This window comes from Aquarana catesbeiana, linkage group LG06 (genome assembly GCF_042186555.1).
Source record: "Aquarana catesbeiana isolate 2022-GZ linkage group LG06, ASM4218655v1, whole genome shotgun sequence".
Taxonomy (NCBI): Eukaryota; Metazoa; Chordata; class Amphibia; order Anura; family Ranidae; genus Aquarana; species Aquarana catesbeiana.
This window is the reverse complement of record NC_133329.1, coordinates 288846475-288874312: the sequence shown is the minus strand read 5'-3', so window position 1 is coordinate 288874312 and position 27838 is coordinate 288846475. Positions and strand designations below refer to the sequence as shown.

Sequence of the window (27838 nt, the reverse complement as noted above, 5' to 3'; positions counted from 1 at the left end):
GCCCAGTGGAGGACAACGCTATCTGACACACCTGGAAGTGTTTTATAACAAGGGGGTGGGAAGTTTTTCCATAAAGCAAAGTTTTTACTTGCCTCCCATTGGAAATGTAAGTATAAAACATGTTCTTTTACAGCGGGCTTCTGGTTTTCTTTCAAAATTCAAGTGGCAGGGACTTTATAAGCTGCTAGCAGGCTTCAGCAAGCTTTCAACAAGTTTCAAATTGTGCTAAAGATTTCTTCCCCCCACTCTCACCAATTAGCTGTTTTACCAGTACAATTAGGAAGATATGAGGCAAAGAGCATTGTTTTAAAACCACTGTTTTATGCATGTTTTTTACTATATGTTTAAAATCTTTATTTTACAAATAAACATTTAATACATATAAAATGGTTCACAGAGCACCAGGGGTTAGAGATGCTATAGTAGAACAGCTTGCCTTGCTGCTCCCTTTGTCTAATTAAAACCCCCTTCTTAGCCTTCTGATAAGGGAAGACTCGCTATTGCGACAACACAGTTCTGTAAATAGGCCTCTTTGACTATTGAATCAATGCTAAATGTGCACAGAAGTTTAGAGCTACACTTTGTCTTCAATGCAGAATACAAGATGTTTATATGAAATGTTTAAGAATTACCTTACTAAAAAAATTAAAACATTTTTTACATTTTATTTTTGTAGTAGTAGACCATAATAAAGAAATATGCCAAAAACCACTATACATTCTCGTTACAGAAAACTTGAAGTATAAAGATTAAGCATTACATGTGTACAGTTAGTTGCACAAACCATAGTCCCATGCCATGTACTAACTGGCTTATGTTTTTTTTTTTTTCATTTAAGGCAAATATGTATACCAACCTATGACTCCAGTGGAGCAGCTTCCAAGCACACAAATTCCAGTGGAGCCTCAAGAACATACCGACACAATCCAGATCTCTGTCTCGCTGGCCGAGCAGTTCCTCAAGGTAGCTTCTTCCTTCCAGCCTCCATTCATTCCGGAATCTCCACGCTACTGTACAATTTCTGACCTCTTCCTGGATAATTATCAGGTAAAGTGTATCAATGGAAAGATGTGCTATGTGCAACGCCAACAGCCACTGCCACCACCACCTCCTGCACAGCCATGTGTCAGGTCAAGGCCTGAAAGAGAGTTTCTGCAGGAAGTTTACACACCAAAAGACACCACAGAGGGACCAAAAATAGATCATTGCTCTTCTCCTTCCAACTCTGAGGACTCTGGGATCAACGCAGTAGGAGTCCCCTACTTAGAGTCATGTGATGAGGACACAGAAGAAGGGGCAGAACTGAGTTCAGAAGAGGACTGCAGCCCAGATGGTTGCTGGGGTCAGGAGCCTTCTCCATTGGTGTCTCCTTCAAAGACTGATCTGGAGATCATAGAAACTATAGAGACCACAGTCTAACGTTTACGGAAGGATGTCACAGGTCAACTGTTAAGCACATATAGGCAGTGGATAGCTGCCAAGGGACAGAGCAATACAGTCATATTGCACATTTACCTACAAATATCGATATGTCTCCAGGAATGTGTAATCAGTTTATGGGTCAGCTATCCATTGTACCCTGGGTAATTGAAAGGTTTTTTTTGGGCTAGAGCCAGTCATCAGTCTTTAGATCTCTTGCATAAGAATCAAGTTTATATTCATTAAGGCATATTCCATTGTGTGTATCCAGTTTCCAATCTGGTTTGCGTGTTCAGAAGATGCAGTCTAAAAGATTTATTAAACAATGATTAGACAACTCTCCATATATCATGATATTCCTATATAGGTATAAGCTGTTTATCGTTAACTTGTACAGAGAAGTTAAAATCATTCACAGTATGTAACCAACAGAACCATCATAATATGTATATGTGCTGGTCACAACATGGGGCCTTTTTATAGAATATGCTGCAATGAATATAAAAACAGTAATGTATAGCAATGTTAAGTTACTCAGCTGTCTGGTGAGCTTCGTTTTTGATGGAAGCATCACTGTTACTATTTAATGTCTCACATTCCTCAACTATCAGTCAGGAGAACATTTTAAAAATACAGTATCAACTACTGTATGATCCAATACTCAGTATTTCTACTCTGAGGCCTAGAAGGCATTGCGATGTACATACAGAACGTGTCCCTAGATGTGCACAGAAACTTTGGTTAAATCACAAGTTCAAAGCATTAAGCCTATGGTATTTGTATTCTCCTCAGCAAGCCTTACTTGAAGCCTGTGCTGTGGTACCTCCTTGTTTTCTTTGTTGCCATAAGCATGTTGCCCACCATCAAAAGGCTCATAGCTCCTTGAGAAGCTATCTGATTTTCATTGATGAGAAACGACTGCTGCTATAAGCATCTCTCTGACTCAATGAAATTTTGGTGCTATGGGCAAATCTTTAAGAGACATTTGTAGTAACGTAGTGTGGGTTCAGGATGCTATCAGAAACCACATTATCACTCTTACCTGTATTCTTACTCCAGTGATAGTTTACTTTGTAATATATTTTAAACAATGTTCATGCTAAAATGCCCTTTTGCTGCTATTACTGTTTGTGGTGCTGAAGAAATGCTTTTAACAAAGCAAAGGGGCATATCCTTACTAAGCCCTCACTAAACGTTGCCCTCCAAAAACAAAAGATAGGGTAAACATAATGGAGTCAGACCTAAGCAAGATACTAGGAAAATCAATTTTATTATTTTGGGCAAATGGCCATAGTATATTTAATGCAGTGACCTTGTACAGCAGTATATACCTTATTTGCATACTTGGATTCAATTGTACAATATATAGCTTGCCTCCTCAGTCATGAAATTGCTACATTTTTAAATCAATATGTTGGCTGTTTAAATCAGCTTCTAGCCTATGATAAAAAGAACTTAACTACATTTATTTATCCTGTTAACACTCCTTTCGATAACCCACTTCAAACTGAATTGTTTCACATCTCAATGATGTCCGGATAAATAGACTTGACACCTGCTCTCTCTCTCTATCTCTCTTCTTCCTTATTCTGCAATTACTGAATGGATGAGCGCAAGCAGAGTCAATTATGATGCAGTTAGGTTATACTGACCTTTAAGGCAGCTCATCTTCAAAGGGAAATAGCAAACCATAGGTGGTCGCATCATAATTTTGTGAGGAGTACATGGAATTAAACCTTTCGAATACCTTGTATGAGCTGTAGATGGCTACACATTCTCTTCATTTATTACTGACTATAGTGCAAAATTCCCGCAGTGCTAGTATTAATATTTAACAGTATTAGTAAGTCTTAAAAAAAATGTTTGTTTTGAAGTTCAGGTGAAATAACAGTGGGTGATGCTGTCCCTTACTGATATGGAATTTTGCTGATCTTTGGAATTAGTTTTAGTACATATTTTAATGGAGTCGTGTTACTGTGAATTTGGCACACTGTTAGCAGTACGGTGTGACATGAAGTGTATTATACCAATCTGTCTTTTAGCCTATATTATAATAGCAAAAAGGTCCAAGTAGTTAAGATGTCTGTCTATTAATCTCTTAGATAACAGCAAATGAAAACATCCAAGAATTGCGGGGACAGGCCTTTAACTGCTGCAAATTAACATTATGATAATGTTACCACAATTTTGGCTTCTTTTACACTTTGACTACAAGAAATTGGGGTCTATAACAACATTGCTGCCTTTGACATAAAAGTGTATTAAAAGACACAAACTGACAATATTGGCGCACTAAAGAGGAAGTTAGCAATGTTCAAAACATGAATAACAAGCGAGCAATGGGGAATATCCATACAGTCCAATTATTAAACGAAATGGAAAGAGTGGCAGTGCCATTGAAGTGCAGCAGTAAAATAACTTTATTCTCACACAAGTAGGCAACTCACAGAATAGTAGGTAGAAAGTGCATTGTATGCATGTGCACCAATCCCGGAGCAAAGCGGAGGACTACTATGCATACAATGCGCTTTCTACCTATCATTCTGTGTATTGCCTACTTTTGTGAGAATAAAGTTGTTTTTCTGCTGCACTTAGATGGAGCTCCTTTGTCCATTTTGAGATAAACGTGATCTACCCAATCTGGGCACAGTGACAAGTTTGCAGGATAGCAAGAAGCCTGTACTGACAGAAAACCTATAAAAAAAAAAAATAATTTTGTAAATTACGCTACATTTGGAGCTCACACAGGGCTAAGAAGTAGTATCGCTTTTCCCTGGAAATTTGCTGTGTGGGAAGCAGGAGAGAGAGTTACAGTATGTGCTCTACCATATTCATAAATATGTTTTTTGCAGAGCTCCACTTGGCAGATAGGTAGTGGGCAAACACGGGAAGTAAGAACATGCTTTCATACCTGCTATCCAGATAACTTGTTACGTTGGCACAAAGTTCATGTTTGCTCTATAGGAAACGTGAGCATCAGCAGAGCTCATCAGATCATCCCATGTCTCTGGGCAAAAGCAGAATACAACCAACTTTATTAAAGCTAGCCATAGACATTATTTGACTGTCAGGTATACCTGCTTGTTTGAATTGCCAAAAAATCTTTGTTTTTAGGGTTTTAACAAACATGCCTCCTTGTATCTTTTGAACTAGCATATTTTTTGCACTTCATAGACCTGGTGTTGGGGTGCAGTAATACTTTGGGGATTCAATTCAATGAAAAATATGTTTTTATGTTCCTGAAATCTGTTGCCTAGGTGTGTCAGCTGAGGTCTGAGGGTGTATAGGCATCCCAATCATCATTTAATTCTAATAAAAATCTGCATTATCTGGTAACAATTAGGCATGAGTAAATCTGTCAAGGCTCAATTCACCAGGTTCACAGAATTCTGTTTAAAATTTTGGAAACCGAAGTATATGGGAGCCGAATCTTGTTAGTGAGTTCTAGCCATTTTTAGATGTAATAGGCAAACCACTAACAAAAAATGCACAGGGGAGGAGAGCTCTGCTTAGGGGGACATGTACCAACACAAATCACTTTTCTTATAAAAAAATACTGTACCTTCTGCAATAGAGTCTCTTTTCACTCAGCTTCAAGGGAAATATTGAAAATACACATATCCTTTAAATAACATGCTTGGGTTGCCTTAAAGCAGTATATTAGGTTATAGAGCAGCACAAAATTCAGACAGTCGCCTTAAATGCATAAACTTGCAATGCATATTTAGTTATGGACAGTACCCTAATACCACAAACTGATTCATTTCATTTTGAAAAAAATAAAACACTTATTTTTCTGGTTGTATTTGCATTAGTGATACATGCTTTTTCATCAAGCAGTAATAAACTGGCTTTGATTGGCACATAGAAATTGGCCTGTAGTTCCCTAAAGCTGTTCCTGTTCTCACTGATGCAAAATTGTCCTGCCACTGGACAATTTCTGTCAAACTCTCATTAGGGCCTGGTTCAAATTAATGCAATTTGGCATGCGACATGTCAAATCGCATGCCAAATCAGCTGCAATTTCCGGCAACGGCAGCTTCCGAATCGGTGCGATTGTACTACTTTTACCGATTTCGGGGTGCGATTTCCATTGACATCTGTGCAGAAACAGATGTCTCTGAAATCACCCCCAAAGTCGAGACTGACATGCGGGAATGAAATCGTGCGAGTTTAGCTGAACTCGCACGATTTCATTCCCGCAGTCAGTGTGAACCTAGGCTAATGAAGAAGTATAGCCAAAGCTTGTTTGGCTGTACTTCTCCTATGGATCACAGGAGTGCAATTTGTTTTGCACTCCTATGACCCATTTTCAGCAGAGAGCGGACTGAAGTCGCTCTCTGCTGACGTCACAGAAATTAGTCCCGGTAGCGCGTCATCCCGACAATAGGAGTCTGGATCCGCCAGGTGCCTGGACTGACACCCCGCTCAGCCTCTCAGCGAGCCGCGAGAGTCTGACCCGGCCGCTCCCTGCCCCCTCCACAGCTCAGCGCTTCAGTGAGCGAGGAAGAGGCAAAGCAGAGAGCTGCTGATTGACAGTCAGCAGCTCTCTGCTCGGGGTGCTGTCAGAACCGAGTAATTGGCGGTATTCGATCGCTTGGTTCACAGTGTAGAGGCTCTGGGGGACGGATGTAGCATCGGACCAATGCTGCATCCACCTATTTAAGTATAATTGTGTGAAAAAAATCCTTTACGTCTCTTTCAAGACTTAAGAGATGTTAAATAATACAGCAGTGTAGAATTGCCCAGCAGCAGGACAGTTTTACTGAAGGAGAATTGGTTGAAATGCACTGGACACATAGGGATCTATTTATAAAATAATTGCATATTCACTTGTCCAGCAAATCTGCATGTACATTCATTGTGTGCAAACTGGGCAAAAACAATGTTCCTTGAGATATATTCTCCTCTTAATAAATGGTCTCTTATTACAGACAGTAGTAAAATACCACAACATGTCTACTAGATTGAACTGGGGAGCATTGAAAATAAGTATTTGTAACATTTATTTACTAATTCCCTCTAGCATTCTGTAGAATTGTTGCATTGTACTCCTTATGCAAGGTCATATGTATTTCATGTGCTCCTTGGCTCCATCCAGTGATCATAATGTGTTATTTAACTACTGCCTATAATAAAAGAACATTCGATCAGAAGAGAAAACTTGAGAACACAGGTTTACCACAAGAATGAATAAACTGAAGAGGATACAGCAGTTTAAAATAGGCCTGCAGGTTGTTGTTTTTTTAATCAGGGGTAATGGGGCAAAATGTACTAGAGACAAAAAGCACAGGCAGGTTTTACTTGTTTACTAAAATAATTACGAAATTGATACAGGGGTGCCAAATTTCGATGAGCAAGGCTCAAATCTACTATAGATAAACAGCACAGGTAGATGTTTTACTCCAAAAATTAAGAAACATCAGAGGATATAGCAGTGTAAAATTGGCCAGCAGCAGGACAGATTTAATCAGGGATAATAGGTCTAACCAGTGTGTGCCCAACTTCTATTTTTACTATAGGAATAGAGGGTGTAGTTAATGTGACCAATATAATTTGAGGTGGATTAGGCACACACTGTTCTTGGACTTATTTTATTTTTCCTTCAAAGAAAGCAGCTGTGTACTGCAAGCAAAGGGCAGGTACAGAGGCATATGATACAAGAACAAGAGAATGCTGTTCTTTGAGCACCCCAAACCTAAAAAGGCCCTATCAACATAAAAACATAAAAAAAAAAAAAAAAACACTTAACCTAAGCACCTGCAGCAAAAAAAACAAAAAATTGCTATGGACAGGACAGAAACTAAAAGTGGCAGTTGACCTCAAACAAAGACAAATAAATTGACCCAATGATAGTGACACCCAAAGAAGAAGCAACGGTGCTGATTGTCCCAAGAGCTAGTAATCAAAACTAAAATACCACTTCATAACTGACCCTAATCTCTCCCTGTGCATTATCCTACAGCATTTTCCAAAATGTTGACACCATGGCTGCTCTGTATCTCCTCATTGTAAGGGGTTGGCCAATTCAAAAGCTCCCTTATTGGTCCCTTCTAAACCTGTAGTTTAAAGACCATGCAGCACAATTTGGTTTAAAAAAAAATTATCCCAAGTGAATCTGCACATAAATTCGTCAGGGCTGAGAACCCAAAGGATTCACCTCAAACCCATTGTGACAAACCTGAACCTCATCACTAGTAACATTTAAAGTGGTTGTAACCCCTTTACTACCCCTTTTACCTACAGGTAAGCCTATAATGAGGCTTACCTGTGGGTACTGTGAATTTCTCCTAAACTTGCACTGTTGACATGGGCACATGTGCACTGAAGGAACGGCTCGCGTCTTTTCTTCAGTAGCTGTGCCGTGACCTGCGGCTCCCCCCAATCACAGCGCCGGAAATGACTCTGGGAGACATGTTTTCGGTCACAGCGGTGTATGGGGACCGCTGCAACAGCTTCGATCTAAGGTAAATATTTCATAGTGTGTTAGTATGCGATGCATACTAGCTCATTATGCCTTTGTCTTGCAGGTTGTGTTTTTATTTTTTTATATAGTTTACAATCACTTTAAGGTTCTTATACCCCCAATCTACCAGTACTTACAAATGTGTGATTATTACGATTTGTTGGTGTTTTATTATCTTTGATAAAAGAGCCTTTTCACTATTATGCATTATTAGTACCTCTTGGATTGCAAACTGAAGCCAAAATAAGTTGCTTAGATAAATTCAATACTGGTATTGTGTAAGGTGCTTTGCTAATCAGGGGCCCTTTAACATCCTACATAAGGGTATCCTAACAATAATGTATGCTTCTTATTTCAGTCAAAAAGTCATATTCTTACGCTTTTTCTGTGCCATTATTAATGTTATAAAGCAGTGTTCTTGGCAATCTTCATTTTTTTTTCAGGGAAACCACAAGTAGATCTTGGTCCCAAATGGATGGCACTACTTTGCTTCCAAAAAGCATCAATTTGCATTTCTTCCAAGAACAGGGGCGTAAAGTGTTCATAAAATTAAGGTATAATATTGCTTCAGCACAGCTATAGATTAATATGGTACATATACTCTGAATATTTTCAGTAACATTAGAAATAGAGTTAGATGGTAGGGTGCCAGTGAATCCTCCAAGAGATACAGATAGCTCCCCCCTTTTGTCCTGTGTGACACCCATGTCATAGATTGGCATTCAAAACTGAGCCTGTTATTAAAGCGGGATTCCGGCCAGCTAAAAAAAATTTTTAAAGTCAGCAGCTACAAACACTGTAGCTGCTGACTTTAAATAAGTAGACTTACCTGTCCTGGATGCCCGCGATGTCGGCCACCCGAGGCCAACCCGTCCCTCGGCTCTCGGGTCCCGGCACCGCCATCCTAGGTAAGGGAAACAGGCAGTGGAGCCTTGTGGCTTCACTGCCAGTTTCCTACTGCGCACGCGCGAGCGATCTCTGAATGGCCCCGTGGTATTCTGGGAACACACACAGTTCCCAGAAGGCAACGGGGCCGCTCATCGAGGAGCAGAACACATCGCGGAATAGAAAGAGGCAGATTAGGAAGACTGCCTAGCAACAAGGGTTTAGGTAAGTATAAAAAAAAATTTTTTTTCAAAATTTTTTTTTTTTTTTAGGATTTTTGGTGGAATTTTTTTTTCCAGGGTGGCCCTCCACTTTAACATTCCAGGTAACATAGAGAATATACTAAATATGAGTAAGCAGCACCCAATAAATAACTCTTTCCTGTACATCACATCTATTTCCAGTGTTTGCCATGGCTGTCCTCATCTGATGTAGTGTAGTCTGTGTATGATTTTATTCTAAACAATAAGGTGGGCTATAGATTATGCCGTTTTCTTTCAGTGGAAGGAAGGAAAAGTACACGAATACCTCCTGCAGCGCTATTCTGTTTAGTGTTGCTCGCTAAAGCTGGCGGCCCTAACCATTCAGGAAAAACCCAACAGGTTGGATGTACACAGGTCGATCGATACCGGGCAAATTTCGATCCATGTATGGCCGAATTTTGGAAGGCAGCTTGTCTATTTAAGGCAAAATCTAAAAAAATGTTTTAAATCTAAGCACTTTATTATTTGAGTGAACAGTCTCCTTCTCCTCCTTTGTGTCTTTTCTAATCACTGGTTGCAGCTGGTAACACTTTCTGCAACAAGTTTTCCCTTTGGACAGCCTTAAGCTGGTTAGAGAAATACTTTCCTGTATACTTTCAAAGTCAGTACAGCAGGTTTATCTCAGCGGGCTCCAAGAAATAATTATGCCAGTGTGGACTTATTTTTCATAGCATCTCCTTTTACTGACTGAAGGTTAAACCGTGCTGTGTTTTCCGTCTCTGAAAAGCTCAGTGTGGAAGCTGCGGATGTAAGAAATGATTCCTGTACTCAGCATACTTTGTCTTGAAGATTGTTTTTAACATGTGTGTGCCATTCTATTTTTGTCTGGATGTAGAGAGTAAATTATGGAAAGTGTTTCTGCCCATTGTGACAGTTTTTGGTAGCCATTTAAGGAATGTTAGGTGTATTTTTGCCAAAAGAAGAGAGAGATTTGGGAAAGAACAACCAGTAACTGCAGAAAGAAAGACATCAATATTTTTGCTGGAATTTACAGACTTTTCATTTATATCTTGTTATAAAAAAGGAGTGGAACTAATAATAGGAATGAAGCCTTAGCATCCTCTGACCACTGGGTGCTTTAATGAAGCCCAACACTTTCAATCAGCTTGCTACATGTACGTTTGCCTTCTTGTTGAAACAAATTCTCAACAAAGTATTTTCTACTGGATGAATAAGACCAGTAGGGTGTTTTCAAAATCATAACTTTTTGGAAATGATCCTTTGTATAGGCATTCCAAGGAGTGAACATAACAGTAATACTTATAAAAACTAGGTCAATGGTTCACCATCTTGTCAAAAATATCACAAAAGAACACCCTTAAAGGTATTTTTAGAAGTTTCCAAAGTCAATAAGTGTTCCATTAAAATCTTTAAAGAGAGTGAAAGGCAGATGACCCAAGAAGAGTTTCTCCAGCTAAATCATTTGGTTACTCATTCAAACCTGGAAATTTAGGTAATACACAAGCGTGTGAGAGAAGGACACTTCTTTGTTAAAGAAGGAATTTCAAATCACATGGGGAAAAGGGATGCCATAAGTGCAGTCAACCAAACATCTATACTCATCTCCATGCTGCAGTATTGATCTGAATCTGCAGCTGTCCCCCACTGACTCTAAGACCGAGAACTGAGTGATCACATGACTGCTGATCACTCAGTTCTCAGTCTTACTGCATGAAAAATTTGTGAATTCGCTGGAGTCCCGGGCTGGAGAGGGGGCAGGCACAGCTAGCTTCAGTTCTCAGCCATGCACCAAGAGCCAGAGCCAGCTGTCAGGTAGCTAGGTGGATCCCAGCAATGTGGCCAGGAACCTTTCAGAGGCTGTAGCTGCTCTGTGATGTCAGCTGATTCTGGGTCATGGGGGAGCAAAAGTGAGTGCATTCCTATAACCCAGAAGAGAAGTATGTCCAAAAAAGCTTTGCCTATACTCCTCTTTTAAGGAAAGTACATATTCATTTGTATGGTGTTCGACCTAATATCTAGATGGATACATGCATCATGTAGGTGCATTACTCTTGCATTTGAAATGCTTCTAAATTACATTTCAATATATGACCAGTATTTGACTTTCTTCTGACCTACATTTTACCATCTTCTGGGCCGCATCACCCTACTTTTGTATTTCCATGAACTTGTATGGTGATGAAAACAATTGTTAAAAGAAAGAAATTGCTAAAAATTATCTATGATCTCCATAACTGCTTTAAGAGTCATTCTGAGACTGCTGGCATTTTTTCAAGGCTTGGTGGTGATGCCCTATAGCTAACATGTATTGTGCTAAAGTGAACCTCTTACTCAAAGATATCCCAGGGGGATCCAAAACATTGTTTGCTAGACCTACCATAATTCACTAAGAATAGAAATGTATCAAAGATGATTAGAAAAGTTCTGGCGGTGCCCAGATTTTGTTTTGATACTGGCAGCGAAGAAAAAGTTGTCAATGCTTATGTAGTGGATGGAGCTCGAATTTACATCTACAATGGAACAGATAAGCATCAATTGCGTCCATTGAGATTTTACAATTTTATGACTGTAAAGCCTCATACACACGATCGGATTTTCGGAAGGGAATTGTATGATGACAGACTGTGCCTAAAATCCAACTGTTAGTACGCTCCTTCAGACAATTGTTGTCCAACTTTCCGCCAACAAATGTTGGATGACAGGCTAGTAAATTTTCGGCGGACAAGGGTCTGTTGTCAGATTTTCGTATCATCTGTACACAAGTCCGTCACGCAAAAGTCCAAAGTACAAACAGGCATGCTCGTAATCAATGCTCACGAAACACGACATTAGCAGAAGGTGCCCAAAGGGTGGCAATCAAGAGCTGAAATTCCACGTAGTACGTCACTATGTTCGTATTTGTTGGCCGGCAATTGTGTGCCGTTAGTATGCAAGACAAGTTCCTGGCACACGCCCTTCGGACAGGTCTGACACTCTGTTGGACAACAATCCGATCATGTGTACGAGGCTTTAGACTTAACTCTTGGCCAAAAATTTGGTTAGTAGGGCGATGGGGGGACCAGTCAGTACAGGTGACGGGAATGGAATGGGATAAAGGAATTGTGTTTTATTTTTTGATCAATTCAAAATCCTACAAATTGCTGTTATCAACAATGAATTTGCTTAATACACAAATAGAAGTTGGCTTACTCTAGCTACTTCACCAGAGCAGCTCAAGTGTTTTCTACAAGTAGCCTGTGTCCTTATGACGTAAAAACCTAAGTCTATAGACATAGTAGACCTTGCAAATTGTCCAAGTGGCATAGAAGGTTCAGTGCTCTCTTGCTGTATAATGACTTTCCAAGATGGCAGAAGCATCTGTCGAATTATTTTGGATTAAGTAAGTGTTTATACAGTTCAGTCTCCTTCTTTTTTTTTTTGTAAAAGTAATTAATATGCTACAGTGTTAGTTATGGATTTAGAATAATGACACTTGTTGAAGTTGTATGAATGCATTGAAATGATGTTGAGCTATTGCCAATAGGTATAACACTATATAGTTGCTTTTTTTTATGTTTCATTGGAGAAATCCTATAAACTGTCTGTTTGGGAATTACATTTCTATTAACACAATCTGCTTTTTGTTTCTCTTTCATTATTATCCTAATGTAGCATCATTGCAGCTGTATTTGAAAAATGATGCTAGGTTCACTTTAAGCTAGCTTTAAGCTAGACTTGTTTTCATGAGGTGTGAGAATATTTAAATGAATTGTGGGTTGAAAAGAAACTGCATTAATAAGCAAAGCTGTCAATTGAGTCTTTTTATAACTAATTTTCACATTATACTTGTTGGAAAAATTATAATGTATTTACACATTCAAATACACCCCCTCACAGCCTTAGAAGCAGATTGAATATATAAAACACCTTGTTCAGTACAATTGCAGCATATTTGCACAGTTCCAAAAATGTGGTTAGCAACAAATGAACCCTTCATTTACCAAAGAGGATTTGAACTCCCATCTTACAGGAAATGAGTTAACCTCTCTCTAATGACAAGTTTCCTTTTTATTTTATAAATTATTACTAACAAAACAATTTGAAGCACAATGTAAGCTAAATTAAAGCACATAACTTGTATTTATCTAGCCAAGAATATTGTGTGTACATTTTATCAAGTGTAATAAAATGTGCTGTTTTTCCTTTGTGTCTTGTATCCTTTCTGATTTCTTGTCTAAAACATATAGCAATATTCACACAATAATTTATTAATATCAGATTTTGCATGATTGAAAATGTTTTATTTAAACAATTTGAGATTAGAATTTTACCCTAGGATTTATAACATTTGTTTTACAGTCATGTTCCTAAAGATGCCTATGTATGCTTGGCAGTTTTTCACTGGATAAAGTCTACTCCATAGATGTATTTGCCCAAGCTTCAACCATTTTGATTTTCAGCCACTGGCTTTAGGAACACAGGACCGTTAACCACTATATGTGGTTTCATTGCCCTACCTGGATTTTAAAGCAGAATTCCACCCACAGACATCTATATAAATTCTTAATGTTGTCGTGCAGGAAAGCAATTGTGTTGTTTGACACTCCTCTCCCATTGTTCATTCACAGAATGCCTTCTATATGGTGAATAGTTCACAGAATACAAGGCACTCTATGAATGCAGAAAGGGAGAGGAATGGGTGGATAAACAACACAATCACTTCCCTGTATGAGAGCCACAGTTCTTAAAGCCGAATCACCAGAATTACAATTTGAACAATTAACGCATCTAACAAAGTACCTTTTTACCCTTAAAATATCAATGGTCAAAATGTAAAATCAAATATTAATTTCCACATTGTATTTTAATGATTTCTAGCCTACTCCTATTACTCTGAATGATCTTGAAATTTGCAATCTTATTTTGTGAAGAGACCCACACATGTATGTCCTTTTAAATGATGTGACATGAATTCACTATATCCTGTGAGTAGGTAAAAGGCAGCTGACAATTTTTTGTGGGATGTTGTGCTGGTGTTTAGGAGTACAGGTAGGGAAGCTAATGTGGCGTGCTCGCTGCACCCCCTGTGGCCAAAATGAGTGTGGCAAGAAGTGTGTTGTCAAAGTGTATGTTTCGTCATGATTTTTTAGTGTGCCACCTTTTCTCCTTTGTATAGACAAAATAAGTCCCCCCCCCCCCCCCCCCCATCACTCTAGAAGCCTCACCTTCACATCAGAGGTCCCCTGTCACAACTGACCACCCCCACACATACCTGCCCTCATCACATTAGCGGGCTCCTGCCACATCAGTGTTCCCCACCCCCCATCAAATCACAGTGCTTTCTTTTGCACATAAGCTTCCCCCCTTAACATCAGAGGTACCTCATCACATTAAAGGTCTCATCACATTAGAAGCCCCTCATTACATCAGAAATCCCTCTTTCGAATTGAAAAGCACCCCATCATGTCAGAGGTCCTCTCATTACATCAGCGTTAGCTCCAATCACATTAGGGTGCTTTTGTTTGCACATAAGCCTCACGTTTATATTAGGTCATTTGTCACATTAGAAGCCCCCATAACATCAGAGGTCCCCCATCACATCAGTGTGCTTTCTATTGCACACCTGTCACATCAGGGGTCATCCATCATATTAGAAGCTCCTCTTTCACAACAGAGGTCACCCTATCACATAAAAAGTCTCCCATCACATCACTTTGCCCTCCCATCATATCAGGGTCTTTTCTTTTGCATGTTAGCCCCACCTTCATATCAGAGGTCATCTGTCACATCAGAAGCACCTACCATATCAAAAGCCCCCCTTTCCCCCATCACATTAGAAGCTCTCCCATCACATCAGATATTTTCTTTTGCACACCTTCACATCAGAGGTAACATTAGCATGCTTTCTTATGCACATAAGCCCCACCTTCACATCTGAGGTCACCTGTTACATCAGAAGTCCCCTTATTACATCAGAAGTGCCCCATCATGTCAGAGATCCCCCCATCACATAAGTCTCCCACTGCATAAGAACCCCCCATAACATCCAAGTCCCCCTCCACATCAGTGTGCTTTCTTTTGCAAATAAGCCCTAACTTTACATCAGGTCATCTGTCCCATCAGTGTCCTCCATCACAAAACAAAACTAATTTAAAAGTGTCCCATCGTGCCAGAGATCCCTCCCTCCCAATCACATAAAAAGTCTCCCATTGCATTAACCCCCCCCCCCCATCACATCAGAGATCCCCCACCACATCAGGGTGCTTTCTTGCGCATAAGCCCTACCTTCACATTAGAAGTCACCTGTCACATCAGAGTTCCCCCCCAATCATGTCAGTGGTCCCCCATAGCATCAGAGCTTCCCCATCATGTCAGAGATCCCGCCATTACATACAAAGTCTCCCATAGCGGTGCCCCCCTAATCAAATTGGGGTGTTTTCTTTTGCACCCTTCACATCAGAGATCGCCTATCACAACAGCTGAACCCCATAACATCAGAAGCGTCACCTTTCAAATCAGAGATCACCCATCACATAAAAAGTCTCCCATCAAATTTGATTACCCCATCAAGTCAGAAGCCCCTCTTTCACATCAAAGTGCTCAATCATGCCAAAGTCTCCCTTTCACATCTGAAGCCCCTATAACATCAGAGTCCACCCATAAGATCAGTGGTCTTAGTATCACATCATTTGTACATTCTGGACTGGACTACTGGTTTGGTGGTGAGGTGATCACTCTGACCTCACCCGGCTGAAGGCTGTTCATTAGCATTATCATCTAATTCCCTGGCTGCTGTGGAGTCAGTACAGGTATCGCTGCTAGCAGGCAGCAAGGTACTATGGGATATGTAGCCCTTAGAAATCAAAAGTAAACAGCAGAGGAGAAGCTGTACAGCATACAGGGATCCAGAAAGTTGTGGAAAGAGATGGCTAGCACACGGGCAGCAATCATGACATAAACACAGATTTATTTTAAGTAATCTATCTTTGATTGTAAAAAATAATTATTGTTTGTATTGTTATTGCAAAGCTGATCTTATGAAATGAAGGTGTTTGACCATATAGTCCTTTAATGTATATAGATGTCTGTGGCTGAAGTTCAGCTTTAAAGGCATTACTGATCCTGGAGCCCAAAAAACTGGATTTACTCCCCATACTTGGAGGTCAGTTATTAAAAAGAAAAAAAAGTGCAAATTAATGCAATTATGTACTTTTATAATATGATATGCAGTATATCCTAATTAAAGCTAGTTGAATACTTGAATTTGACTTTCAGTCTCTTGTAAGGCCTGGTTCACCCTGTTGCGACTTGTGAGTTCAAAATCGCATGACAAGTCGCTCTCCATTAACTGCAATGGAACCGTTCTAATCAGTGCGACTCAAGTCGCTTCGACTTAGAAAAAGGTTCTTGCACTGCTTTTGGTGTGACATTGGCACGACTTGCATTGTTGACTCCTGTTAAAGAAGTCATATGCAAGCCGTGGTGAAGTTGTGCTGGTATGTCTGATTCAAAGTCGCGGCATTGTGAGCTGGGGTTAAAGCAGTAATTTGAGCATATCAGGCTCTACTGCAGTGCCCATGTACTGACTGAGGGAAAGGTAGAAAGATGACCTTATAAGCCTGTTGCTGCTCTTTCATGGTAACATCACAGTTCGGGGACAGGGCAGCGACCTATGTTGCTGAACTGCAGTACAGAAGCATCAGGTCTCCAGGCCGGCTCTGCTGTGTGGCAGGACTATGTTAAGCTCAGGACTTTATGGCCAGAAATACTTTTGGCAGGTTAGACCGCTTCTATTTATGTATGTCAACTGGCAATATTTTGTTTTTGCTTTCTATCTATACATTCTTGTATTATTTTCCATAGATGGATTTACCTGATTGGGTAGATAACATCAGCCTCAAAGAACTGCAGTAATGGTCCCTTTAGCTTAGTCAATCTTTGAAGAAAGATTCAAGAAACTTTGATATTGTCAGGCCATTATGCCTGGAGAAATAAAAATGCAGCTGTCATCCTGGAACCATTGGATGCCAAGCAGGGGCGGACTGACCACTCGGGCACTGACTGAGGACCCAGGGTCAGGGGGGCCCCATGAGTGGCTTAGTCTGCCCCTGGATGTGCCCACAGCTTATCATGCAGGATTGGGGAAGTTTATGCACCGCAGAGGCAGTGAGCTATGTCATCCCTGCCTGCAGTTGATGAGGCTATATGAGAGGACTCGGGTGTTGCCAGGATTACAGAGCGATCGTGGAGCTATGAGGATGATATCAGTGACAGGCGCTCCGGCCACCTCTCCTCCTGGGAAATTCAGCAGAGGGGCGGGGCCACAGTATACATCCATGCCGCGGGGGAAGGACAGTGAGGGAGCTGGAGGCTGCAGAGTGAAGACAGAGTGGAGTCATGTCGGAGATGACAGCCACCCGACCTGCCTTGTGTGCAGCAGGTCAGTGTGTAATCACTGCAGTTTAGTGTGTCTAGAAACACCAGCCAGGCTGACTGAGTTCCTTCTCGCCCAGTGCCCATCTACAAGGTGCTTTTCCCTGGTACACTGATATCTGTACACTGAGTGGCACTCAGTGTACAGATATCTGTGTTGTATATAAGGAATAGCTCTCAGTATACAGATATCAGTGTTGGGGAAAGGCACTCAGTGTATAGATGTCAGTTATATATAGGGAAAAGCACTTAGTGATATCCCCTATGTGTTACACTGACATCTGTACACTGAGTGCTTTTCCCTAACACTGATATGCGTATACTGAGAGCTATTCCTTATATACAACACTGATATCTATACACTTCTGCGGAAAGAATATTCAGTGAGAATAATGTTCCCTACATTGGTGATCAGTGGGAAGAATGTTCCTTACATTAGTGGTCAGCAGAAATAATGTTCCTTACATTAGTGGTCAGCAGAAATAATGTTCCTTACATTAGTTGTCAGCGGGAAGAATGTTCCTTACATTAGTGGTCAGCGGGAAGAATGTTCCTTACATTTGGTGGTCAGCAGAATGTTCCTTACATTTGGTGGTCAGCAGAATGTTCCTTACATTTGGTGGTCAGCAGAATGTTCCTTACATTTGGTGGTCAGCAGAATGTTCCTTACATTTGGTGGTCAGCAGAATGTTCCTTACATTTGGTGGTCAGCAGAATGTTCCTTACATTGGTGGTCAGCAGAAAGAATGTTCCTTACATTGGTGGTCAGCAGAAAGAATGTTCCTTACATTGGTGGTCAGCAGAAAGAATGTTCCTTACATTGGTGGTCAGTGAGAATAATGTTCCTTACATTGGTGGTCAGCGGAAAGAATGTTCCTTACATTGATGGCCAGAGAGAATAATGTTTATTACATTGGTGGTCAGTGTGAATAATGTTTATTACATTGGTGGTCAGTGTGAATAATGTTCCTTACATTGGTGGTCAGTGTGAATAATGTTTCTTACATTTGTGGTCAGCAGAAAGAATGTTCCTTACATCGGTGGTCAGTGAGAATAATGTTCCTTACATTGGTGGTTAGCAGAAAGAGTGTTCCTTACATTGGTGGTCAGAGAGAATAATGTTTCTTACATTGGTGATCAGTGGTGGGAAGAAGGCTCCTCGCATTGGTGGTCAGTAAGAATAATGTTCCTTATATTTGTGGTCAGCAGAAAGAATGTTCCTTACATTGGTGGTCAGTGAGAATAATGTTCCTTACATTGGTGGTCAGCAGAAAGAATGTTCCTCACATTGGTGGTCATAGAGAATAATGTTTCCTGCATTGGTGGTCAACAGGAAGTATGCCCCTTTAAATTGGTGGTTAGTGGGAAGAATGCCACCGCTCTATATGAAAAGCTTTTATGTAGGACGAGCACATGTCTATAAACAATAATGGCACAACACATGTATGATATCGTCTGGAACGTTGGTGTAAGAGCAATTCTAGGGCCATCATTTTGTAACATGCTGGACGGAGCTTTTTATTTTTTGTATATTTTTTTTTTAATCAAACTGTTCAGCTAAGAAGACATTTGTTGCACCTGTTATATTATGTTAATTTATGATAGCCTTAATTTTGGAAATGTACCATTGTTACACTTTCTTTAATGTAAGTTTATTTTTCTTTATATTCTATAATAAACATTTATTTTGAACATAGTGCAGAGAAATTCTGTGATGAACACGTGTAGTGTGGGCAGTGCAATATGTAGGTAAGGATTTGTGTGAGTGTGGGCGGGAATACATGGGCCGGGACAGGGGGCCCCAGGATCTCCTGTTGCCCGAGGGCCCCGTGAGTTGTCAGTCCGCCCCTGATGCCACGTATCCTAGACTAGCATTCTGATCTAGTAGAAGAAATAAGATATATTCAATATTGCTCTTGTTCACACAGATCCCATTTACAGATTATTCTTCATTTTATATTTTCTGATTGGAGACTTATTCTGCAGACATTGAGGGATTTACAACTGGTGATATTAACTACATGTCCGTCTTCTGTTTACCTGTCCAGTTAGAGAGATTATCCGGGCCTTAGTGCCACCAGTAAACATGACATATGTTACCTGTGGGCACGTGTATGAGGAATGCTCACAATAAACATAGCAGGTTGGGATTTTATAATCTTGTTTTACAGACATTCTGGAGAGATAAAAACAGTTCTTTCCAGAATGGATAAAGAAATGATGGGTTGTTAAGGGTAAACGTGAGGTTTCTCTGCTCCTGATCACGATGAAGAATTAGTGACTGAACATTACATTATGTCACTGACTGACAAATTGCATTTATAATTGCTGTAATGAAAGCAAGTCATTTTTACTATTGTTACTGTTATTGTTCTGTTTAATTGAGTTGTTTTTTTTTTTGTGCCAGAATTACCTACTGTATAGCATCTTCAAGTCTCGTGTATAAAAGAGTTCGTTAGCGTTTGTCACACAATGAGTAGGATTTGGCAGCATCATACATTGGCTATTCAAAGGTCTAGTTTTTTTGAAGCACTTTTTTTTAAAGAAGCCTGACAGGTTAGATTTAAAGGGGTTGTAAACCCTTGTTATTCACCATAGGATGCATTACGGTGAAAAAACAGTGACCAGCCCCCCATTTTACTCACCTGAGCTCGTTTGTTCCCTCGGCGGAGACAAGTTTTTCTCACCTCGTCTTTCAGGACAGCGCCTGGAGAGAGCGCAGCTCCACCCACTTCCCAGGAAACACTGCAGTTATTCCTTTTAAGCCTGGACACTTCACTCCACCATGGCCTCAGTTGTAGTGTTTCCTCTGGCCATGGTGGAAGCGCTGCAGGGAACCAGGGGTATGCTGCGCTCTCTCCAGGTGGAGGGAAGTTAAGGGCGTACCGGTGTGTCATTTTTCGTTGTTCAGGCCCAGTCCAATACCACCCCGAGGGGCGGGGGGTATTGCGGTGTCTCCCGCTTTTCGAGCCCGGTGAGGGTAGAGGCTGCCGGTGGTTTCCGCTCCGACAGGCGGCGGGTGCAGACTGGCTCCATGGTGGGGTAGTGCGTCTGCATTTGGCAGTTCCGAGTGGCGGGCGACGTCACTGCCGGAAGGGGTACGGTGGTGCGCAGCGGCTTCCGCGTTCCAACGGCTGGAACTGGAAGTGGGAGACGTCCTCAGCCGTGCAATTTCCAGTCCTCGCAGTGGCGATGGACTGGAAGAATTCAAATAAAAAAGGGACAGAAGATCTCTGGATGGCTACCGTACGGCTGCAGGTTACTGAAGGATGGAGTCAGAGCAACCAGCAGTAGCGGCAGGAGCCACATGCACAGGCCAGACCCATTTAAGAGAGACAGGGGTCTCAATAGTTACCAGGGATATGTTAGTTTCCCTCCTTTTCTTCCCTTGGGGGAAGGGAGCCTGCCACACAGTGCACAAATGTTTTATTTTCTGTGCAGTTTGTGTTTTGTTACAGCAGTGGTATTGTGGGGTATGTTTTGTGCCACTGACTGTTATGTTTAAAGATCTGCTAGAAAGAAGATTTTTATGCACAGTTTATGTATAGATGTTTGTTTTTGGGTTTGGTGTTTTTCAGACAAAAGCCAAAGAAAGGTGCAAGCATGTTTCCACTCCCCCTAAAAAGCGGTGTGCTTCCTGTAGAGCAAAGCTTAGGGAGACATGGACTAAACTGCTGTGCAAAGCTTGCATAGTGGATCTGGTCAGAGAGGAAACTTCCACGAAAGAACCTTCTGTCCAGCCTAGTGAGATGCTCACTTCTTTCCGGAAGGAACTGGAAGACACGTTTCAATCCTTCCGTTCCTATCTGGACAAATGTCCGGTAGCACAGTCAGCAGAGAGTTCTCCACCCAGTGCTCACACCTCCTTTTCAAAGAGTGTGGTTAGTGAGTCTGAGGAAGAGGAGAAGGATGGATCTTCAGGATCAGAGGAGGAGAAAGAGGAAAAGGAGAGCTCTTCCTCTCGTTATAGATTATCTTTGGAAGAGGTAGAGGACCTTCTGAAAACTCTTCACACAACTCTGAATATTAAGGAGGATAAGGCTCAATTGTCACTGCATGACAAAATGTATCAGGGCATGGATGAGGTCAAGCATCACGTGTTCCCGGTGCATAAAGTGTTGACAGATTCTATAAAGAGGGAATGGAAGGATCCAGAGAGGGCCCCTTTCTTTTCCAGGTCACTCAAAAGGAGATTCCCTTTTGATGATAACGCACAAGTGTGGAACAAGAGACCTAAACTTGATGCAGCCTTTTCGCAGGTGTCGCGAAACACTGATTTAGCTTTCAAGGATATGGGGGTCTTAAAGGACACTATAGACAAGAAAGCTTACTCTTTATTGAAAAAAGCTTGGGATTCGACACATATTAATCTCAAACCCAGCTATGGCATCTACAGTGGTGGCCAGGAATTTAGAATACTGGCTAGAACAACTGAAGAGCCATATTGAAGCAGGTACCTCTAGAAAGGATTTGTTAGATATTTTGCCAGTCCTACAAAAGGCAGTAGGTTATATGGCAGATGCGTCGGCTGAGTCAATTAAAGTCTCCGCAAGATCTTCAGTTTTAATTAACTCTGCTAGAAGAGCTTTGTGGGTCAAGACCTGGTCGGGGGATTCGGCCTCTAAAGCAAAGTTGTGTGGCCTACCTTTCGAAGGGGACCTAGTATTCGGTTCAAATCTTGACGCTGTTCTGGATAGAATGGCGGACAAGAAAAAAGCCTTCCCTATCAAAAAGAAGGTGACACCACAGCCGAAAAATAATTTTCGTCCTTTTTTCCAGACCCGGGACTCAAAGGTAAGAGGACAAAAGAGACCTTGGATGTCTCAAAGGGGCCGAGGGAAGTCTGGGGTGTTTCGTCCCCCCAGTTAACCTGTTAAGACCCAGTGATGGTCTCCAGACTGTGGGGGGAAGGCTTCAGTCCTTTCTTCCACAGTGAGAGAGCGTCGACATCCAGTGCGTTTGTTCTCAAAGTGATTTCGGAGGGATACACACTGGAGTTCTCGGAAAGCCCACCGTCCCGTTTCTATGTGACACAACTCCCCAGAGATCATGAAAAAGCGGTGGCAATGACGTTGCTCTTGCAGGAGTTCCTGCAACAAAGAATAATCATCCCAGTACCCCAGCGAGAGGAAGAACTACGGTGTTATTCTCACATTTTTCTAGTGAGAAAGCCATCGGGGAAATTCAGGTTAATACTGAATTTAAAGATATTAAACAGGTCTATCCGGTACAAAAGATTCCGGATGGACACAAATTATTCGGTGAGGAAACTCCTGCCAGCAGGTTGCTTTCTAGCCTCCATAGATTTGAGGGACGCCTACCTGCATGTTCCCATAATACCGGAGTCACAGAAATATCTGCATCTGGCAATCAGAGCAGGGGGAGTGGTGTCACACTTTCAGTTCAGGGCTCTCCCATTCGGTCTCTCTGCATCCCCAAGGGTCTTCACAAAGATCATGGCAGAGGCATTGGCACCACTCAGGCTGGAAGGGGTATCTATAGTACTTTATCTGGATGACCTGCTCTTGTTCGCCAGCTCAGAGGATCTTTTACACAGGGATCTGAGAAGGACACAGAGCCATTTAGAGAGTCTGGGCTGGATTTTGAATTTAGAAAAATCAAGCCTAATTCCCTCTCAAGTGATCATTTTCCTGGGCTATGTGATCAGCTCGGTACAAGAAAAGATTTTCCTCCTGGAGGGAAAGATAGTGAAGGTACAGGCGGCAGTAAAGAGAGTGCAGACAAATCTGACTGTATCAGTACGAGCGGCCATGTCCACACTGGGGCTTCTTACAGCCCCTATCCCAGCTGTTCAGTGGGCCCGTCTCAATGCGAGAGTCCTCCAACAGGCAATCCTACAGAGTTGGGCCTGTGGAGAGTCTCTGGAAAAACAGTTAAAGATTCCAACAACAGTAACAAGAAAACTGTGGTGGTGGAGGGATCAAGCGAATTTGAGCAAGAGTGCTGTGGATTTTTCCCGCAGCAAAAGTTCTCACAACAGATGCGAGCTGGGGGTGGGGTGCACATCTAGAGAACCAGTTGGCTCAGGGTTCCTGGTCAGTGGAGGAATCCAGGAGATCCTCGAACTGGAGGGAACTAAGGGCTATTTTTCTGGGGTTGTGGGCCTTCAGACAGACTATCAGAGGCCAACACATCCAGATATTGTCAGACAACGCCACGGCGGTGGCGTATATTTCAAGACAGGGGGGCACAAGGAGCAGGTGTCTTCTAAACCTAGCCCTTCAGACTCTGACTTGGGCAGAGGGCAACGTGGCTTCACTAACAGCAATACATCTGAAGGGCAGCCTAAACCAAATAGCGGACTTTTTAAGCAGGAAAAGGGTGCTAGAGTCTGAGTCAGGGGGTCTTTCAACAAATAGAAGACAGATGGGGAATTCCCCAGGTAGACCTTTTTGCATCAGAGATAAATGCCAAAGTTCCGGTCTATTTTTCCCTGAACAGGCATGACAAAGCAAAGGGTCTGGACGCACTGGCACAGCGCTGGACCTTACGTTTGTGTTACGCTTTTCCCCCTATACAGATGATTCTGTTAGTGCTCAAGAAGCTACGAGGAGAGAGGACAACTCTAATTTTAGTGGCTCCATATTGGCCCAAGAGGCCTTGGTTTTCAGGCCTACTAAAATTGGCAGTAGAACCCCACTGGTTACTTCCAGAGCGACTTGCTGTCGCAGGGTCCCCTTCTGCATCCCAACTCAGGTCAACTCAACCTGGCAGCTTGGTTACTGAAGAGCAGATCCTGAGGAGTAAGGGTTTGTCCAATAATTTAATTTGTACTTTGTTAAATAGCAGGAAGAAAGTCATAAGGGCTATTTATTTTAAGACCTGGAAATGCTTTAATTTCTGGTGTGATTCGAAAAATTACTCCCCAAAGGAAAATTTTTCTGTTCTGGAATTTTTGCAGGATGGAATAGAAAAGGGTTTGGCAGCAAGCACCTTGAAGGTTCAGGTGGCTGCATTATCAGTTTTTCTAGAGAGAAGATTATCTCTAGACCCCTGGATCATTACGTTTTTCAAGGCACTGGCTAGAGCTAGACCAGTGCCATTTAAGTGTTTTCCCAAATGGGATCTTTCAGTTGTTTTGCAGGGTCTAACTAAGAGACCCTTTGAACCACCAGAAGAGGCCACGATTAAAATGTGGTCTTTAAAACTAGCACTCCTAGTAGCAGTCACTTCAGCTAGAAGGGTCAGTGAGCTTAAGGCATTATCCGTCATTGAGCCTTTCCTGACAATTTTCCCAGACCGGGTAGTACTGAGAACAGACCCAGGATTTTTACCGAAGGTTGCTTTAGTCTTTCACAGAGCTCAAGAGATAGTCCTACCAACATTTTTCCCAGATCCAACAGGCCCTAAAGAAAGGCAATTTCATAGTCTGGACGTAAAGAGATGCGTTTTACGCTAACTAGAGATAACAAAGCACAATTGGTAGGTGGCTTCGGATGGCTATCCACGAAGCTTAGTAGGTGTATGGGGTAAATCCGCGCAATGAATTGAATGTTTTAGTTATGGATATGGCTGCTGCCTCTACACATACAATACCACCTAAGTGGAAAGTATTAGAAAATGGTAAAAAAGCAGGAGTAGTATGGCGCTGCCCTTATGCCCTTAGTGAATGTATTCATTTAATGCACCTTTGTTGAACAATTGGAGCACCAGTTGTTGTATTTTCACTTCTAATAGAAATATTCGCCACTAGTCACAGTTTTATTCAATTTTTGAACACATACAGGTTTTAGAAGCAATTCTATAAGGACACTAGGCAATACATTCACTACAAAGAAGAAAATATCTTTTTGTCTCCATAAGGGCAGCGCCATACTACTCCTGCTTTTTTACCATTTTCTAATACTTTCCACTTAGGTGGTATTGTATTGTTTTTAACACTTTCCACCTAGATGATATTGTATCCATATCCACAACTACTTTATTACCTAATTTAAAGGGCACTATGCATCTTTGTTGAACAATTACACTACACTAGAAGAAATTTTTTTTTTGTCTCCATAAGGGCAACGCCATACTACTCCTGCTTTTTTACCATATCCACGAAGCTTATAGAGCTGCGGAAATAGAACCTCCCGCAGGGGTAGAAAAATAGAAAAAATAGAGGCTCCTATCATATCATGTAGAGCATGGTGGTCCCATCCCTTTTAGTAGAAATGAAAGTGGTTACCCCCTTGATTGGGACTTTGCCTAGACCACCAACTCATAAAATGTGTAAAAAGTATTCTTTAATATTATAGACTAAAATACATAGGACAACACATATGATAAAGATGCACAACGTGCTACATGAAAAATCAACCAATATATATATATATATATATATATATATATATATATATATATATATATATATATATATATATATATATATATATATATATATATATATATGGTAGCATACAGAGTGAATGCCCAACGTGTTTCCGGTATAAGATGTTCCAATACCTTCCTCAGGGGCCAAGGGTTCAGAAAGTTTAACATTCAAAATAAATTCCAGTATGGTGATTCCATGTCAAAAATAAGCATTAGGGACCAGTGAGTCCATATTGGCGCTACACGCCTCGCCACCTGTGGGTGTTGTAAGTATTGAGTACGTTCTCAAGGTGCACAGTACCTGCAAAGTCTATCAGGACGTGACCCTATTGTTTACTATCATTGGGTGGGACAAGACAGCTGATTGAAGACACTGCTGTTAGGCTGAATAGCCCAGGGAACAATGTCCCAGCGTTCCACCTCTGATGAGACAGGTGTGTCCGTCTGGCGTGTGGTGTCTGGTCGCTGGATGAATGCAGGGGTAGCGGCCCATTTAACTCAGGCTATAGCTACGTCCTGGGTGGAAGGAGCTGGAGCTTCACCAGGTCAAATTTGTAAAGCGGCCACGTGGACGAGTTTTTCCACTTTCACTCGACATTATAGGATGGACCTGCTCTCGGCAGCAGAGCAGTCATTTGGCAGGAAGGTCCTGCAGGCGGTGGTCCCACCCTAAGAGTAAGTACTTCTTTGTCATCTCCAAGTGCTGTCCTGAAAGACGAGGTGAGAAAACCTTAGTTAGACTTACCGGTAACGGTATTTCTACGATTCTTTCAGGACAGCGCCAATGACCCTCCCTTGGGTTAAAAATGTTTATAAGGTGTTAATATGTTGTGGTTGCTATGTTCTGCTTATATAATTTTAGCATGGCCGGAGGTACTCGGTAACAACTGAGGCCATGGTGGAAGTGTCCAGGCTTAAAAGGAATAACTGCAGTGTTTCCTGGGAAGTGGGTGGAGCTGCGCTCTCTCCAGGCGCTGTCCTGAAAGACTCGTAGAAATACCGTTACCGGTAAGTCTAACTAAGGTTTTCCTCTCTGCCCGGGGTTCTCTGCTCTTGATTGGATAGATTGACAGCAGCGCAGCCATTGGCTCCCCCTGCTGTCAATCAAATCCAATGACGCGGGCGACAGGGCCGAGTCCAGCATTCTGTGTCTATTCACGCAAATGCTGGACTCTGGAGCATGCCCGGAAGGTAACCCCCCGGGAGAGCGCTTCTCCCAGGGGGTTAACCGATGCGGGAGGAGCTACAAGCGCCGCCGAGGTACCCCAAAAGATGGTGATCGGGGCCACACTGTGCAAAACGAACTACACAGTGGAGGGAAGTACAATATGTTTGTTATGTTAAATTTAAAAAAAAAAACAAGGGTTTATAATCACTTCATATCTCACTCGTTATGATTTAGTAAGACTAATGAACCTTTCTTTTAAAAGTAGAAACCTTTTTTTCTGGAGAAGAGTGAAAAAGGGTACAAACTTCTGTCAGATTTTTTTTTTTATTTGCCTCCTGTACCCTTGCTGGGAAAGTTCACCCTCACTATTAGTGCTCATGGCTGCTGTCACTGCCACAAAAGTAGGGGGAAACCCCAAAGGCACACTACAATCTCAAGGCACCTGCAAAATTCTTAAAGTGGTTGTAAATGATCACCTTTTGAAACAACCCAATCAGTTTAAAATAGAACTGAAAGGCAAAACACTTTTGTATAGATATAAATAAACGTTATAAATACCTTTTTCCCTTTTTTTTTTTTTTTTTTTTTTAAATAAGTGATCACATTCTCTCTGTTCTCAGCTGCATAAGTGCTGGGGTGGAGGAGAAGCAGCAGTACACTGAGCTTTCCAGTGAATAGCTGTGCAGCGGGGGGGGTCAGGATAAGTCTGATCATTAGAAGAGAGCATACGTAGTTCCTAGCATAGCTAGAGAATCTACCACGATGTGCTTTCCAGCTTAGTGTGGTCAGTTTTTAATAGGAAAGCAGAGGGACTGGCAGGAACATCAGGGATTTCACATAAAGGAAGCAATACAAAGAGAACAGTATACTTTCTCATACAAGTACAAGGGTACAGCAGGGACGTATCAGGAATATGAAGTTATGGGG

The 27838-nt window shown here is 41.6% G+C and overlaps 1 protein-coding gene across 1 annotated transcript in view; it reads left to right on the top strand.

The window, feature by feature from the left end:
* The window catches only part of LG06H3orf70 (linkage group 06 C3orf70 homolog), a 211404-nt gene extending 198224 nt beyond the window's left edge, over nt 1–13180 (top strand). The window contains exon 3 of the mRNA XM_073633435.1: nt 839–13180. Coding sequence (XP_073489536.1) covers nt 839–1419 — 581 coding nt within the window. The 3' untranslated portion in view covers nt 1420–13180. The remainder of the gene's footprint in view (nt 1–838) is intronic.
* Nucleotides 13181–27838: the final 14658 nt, after the last annotated feature.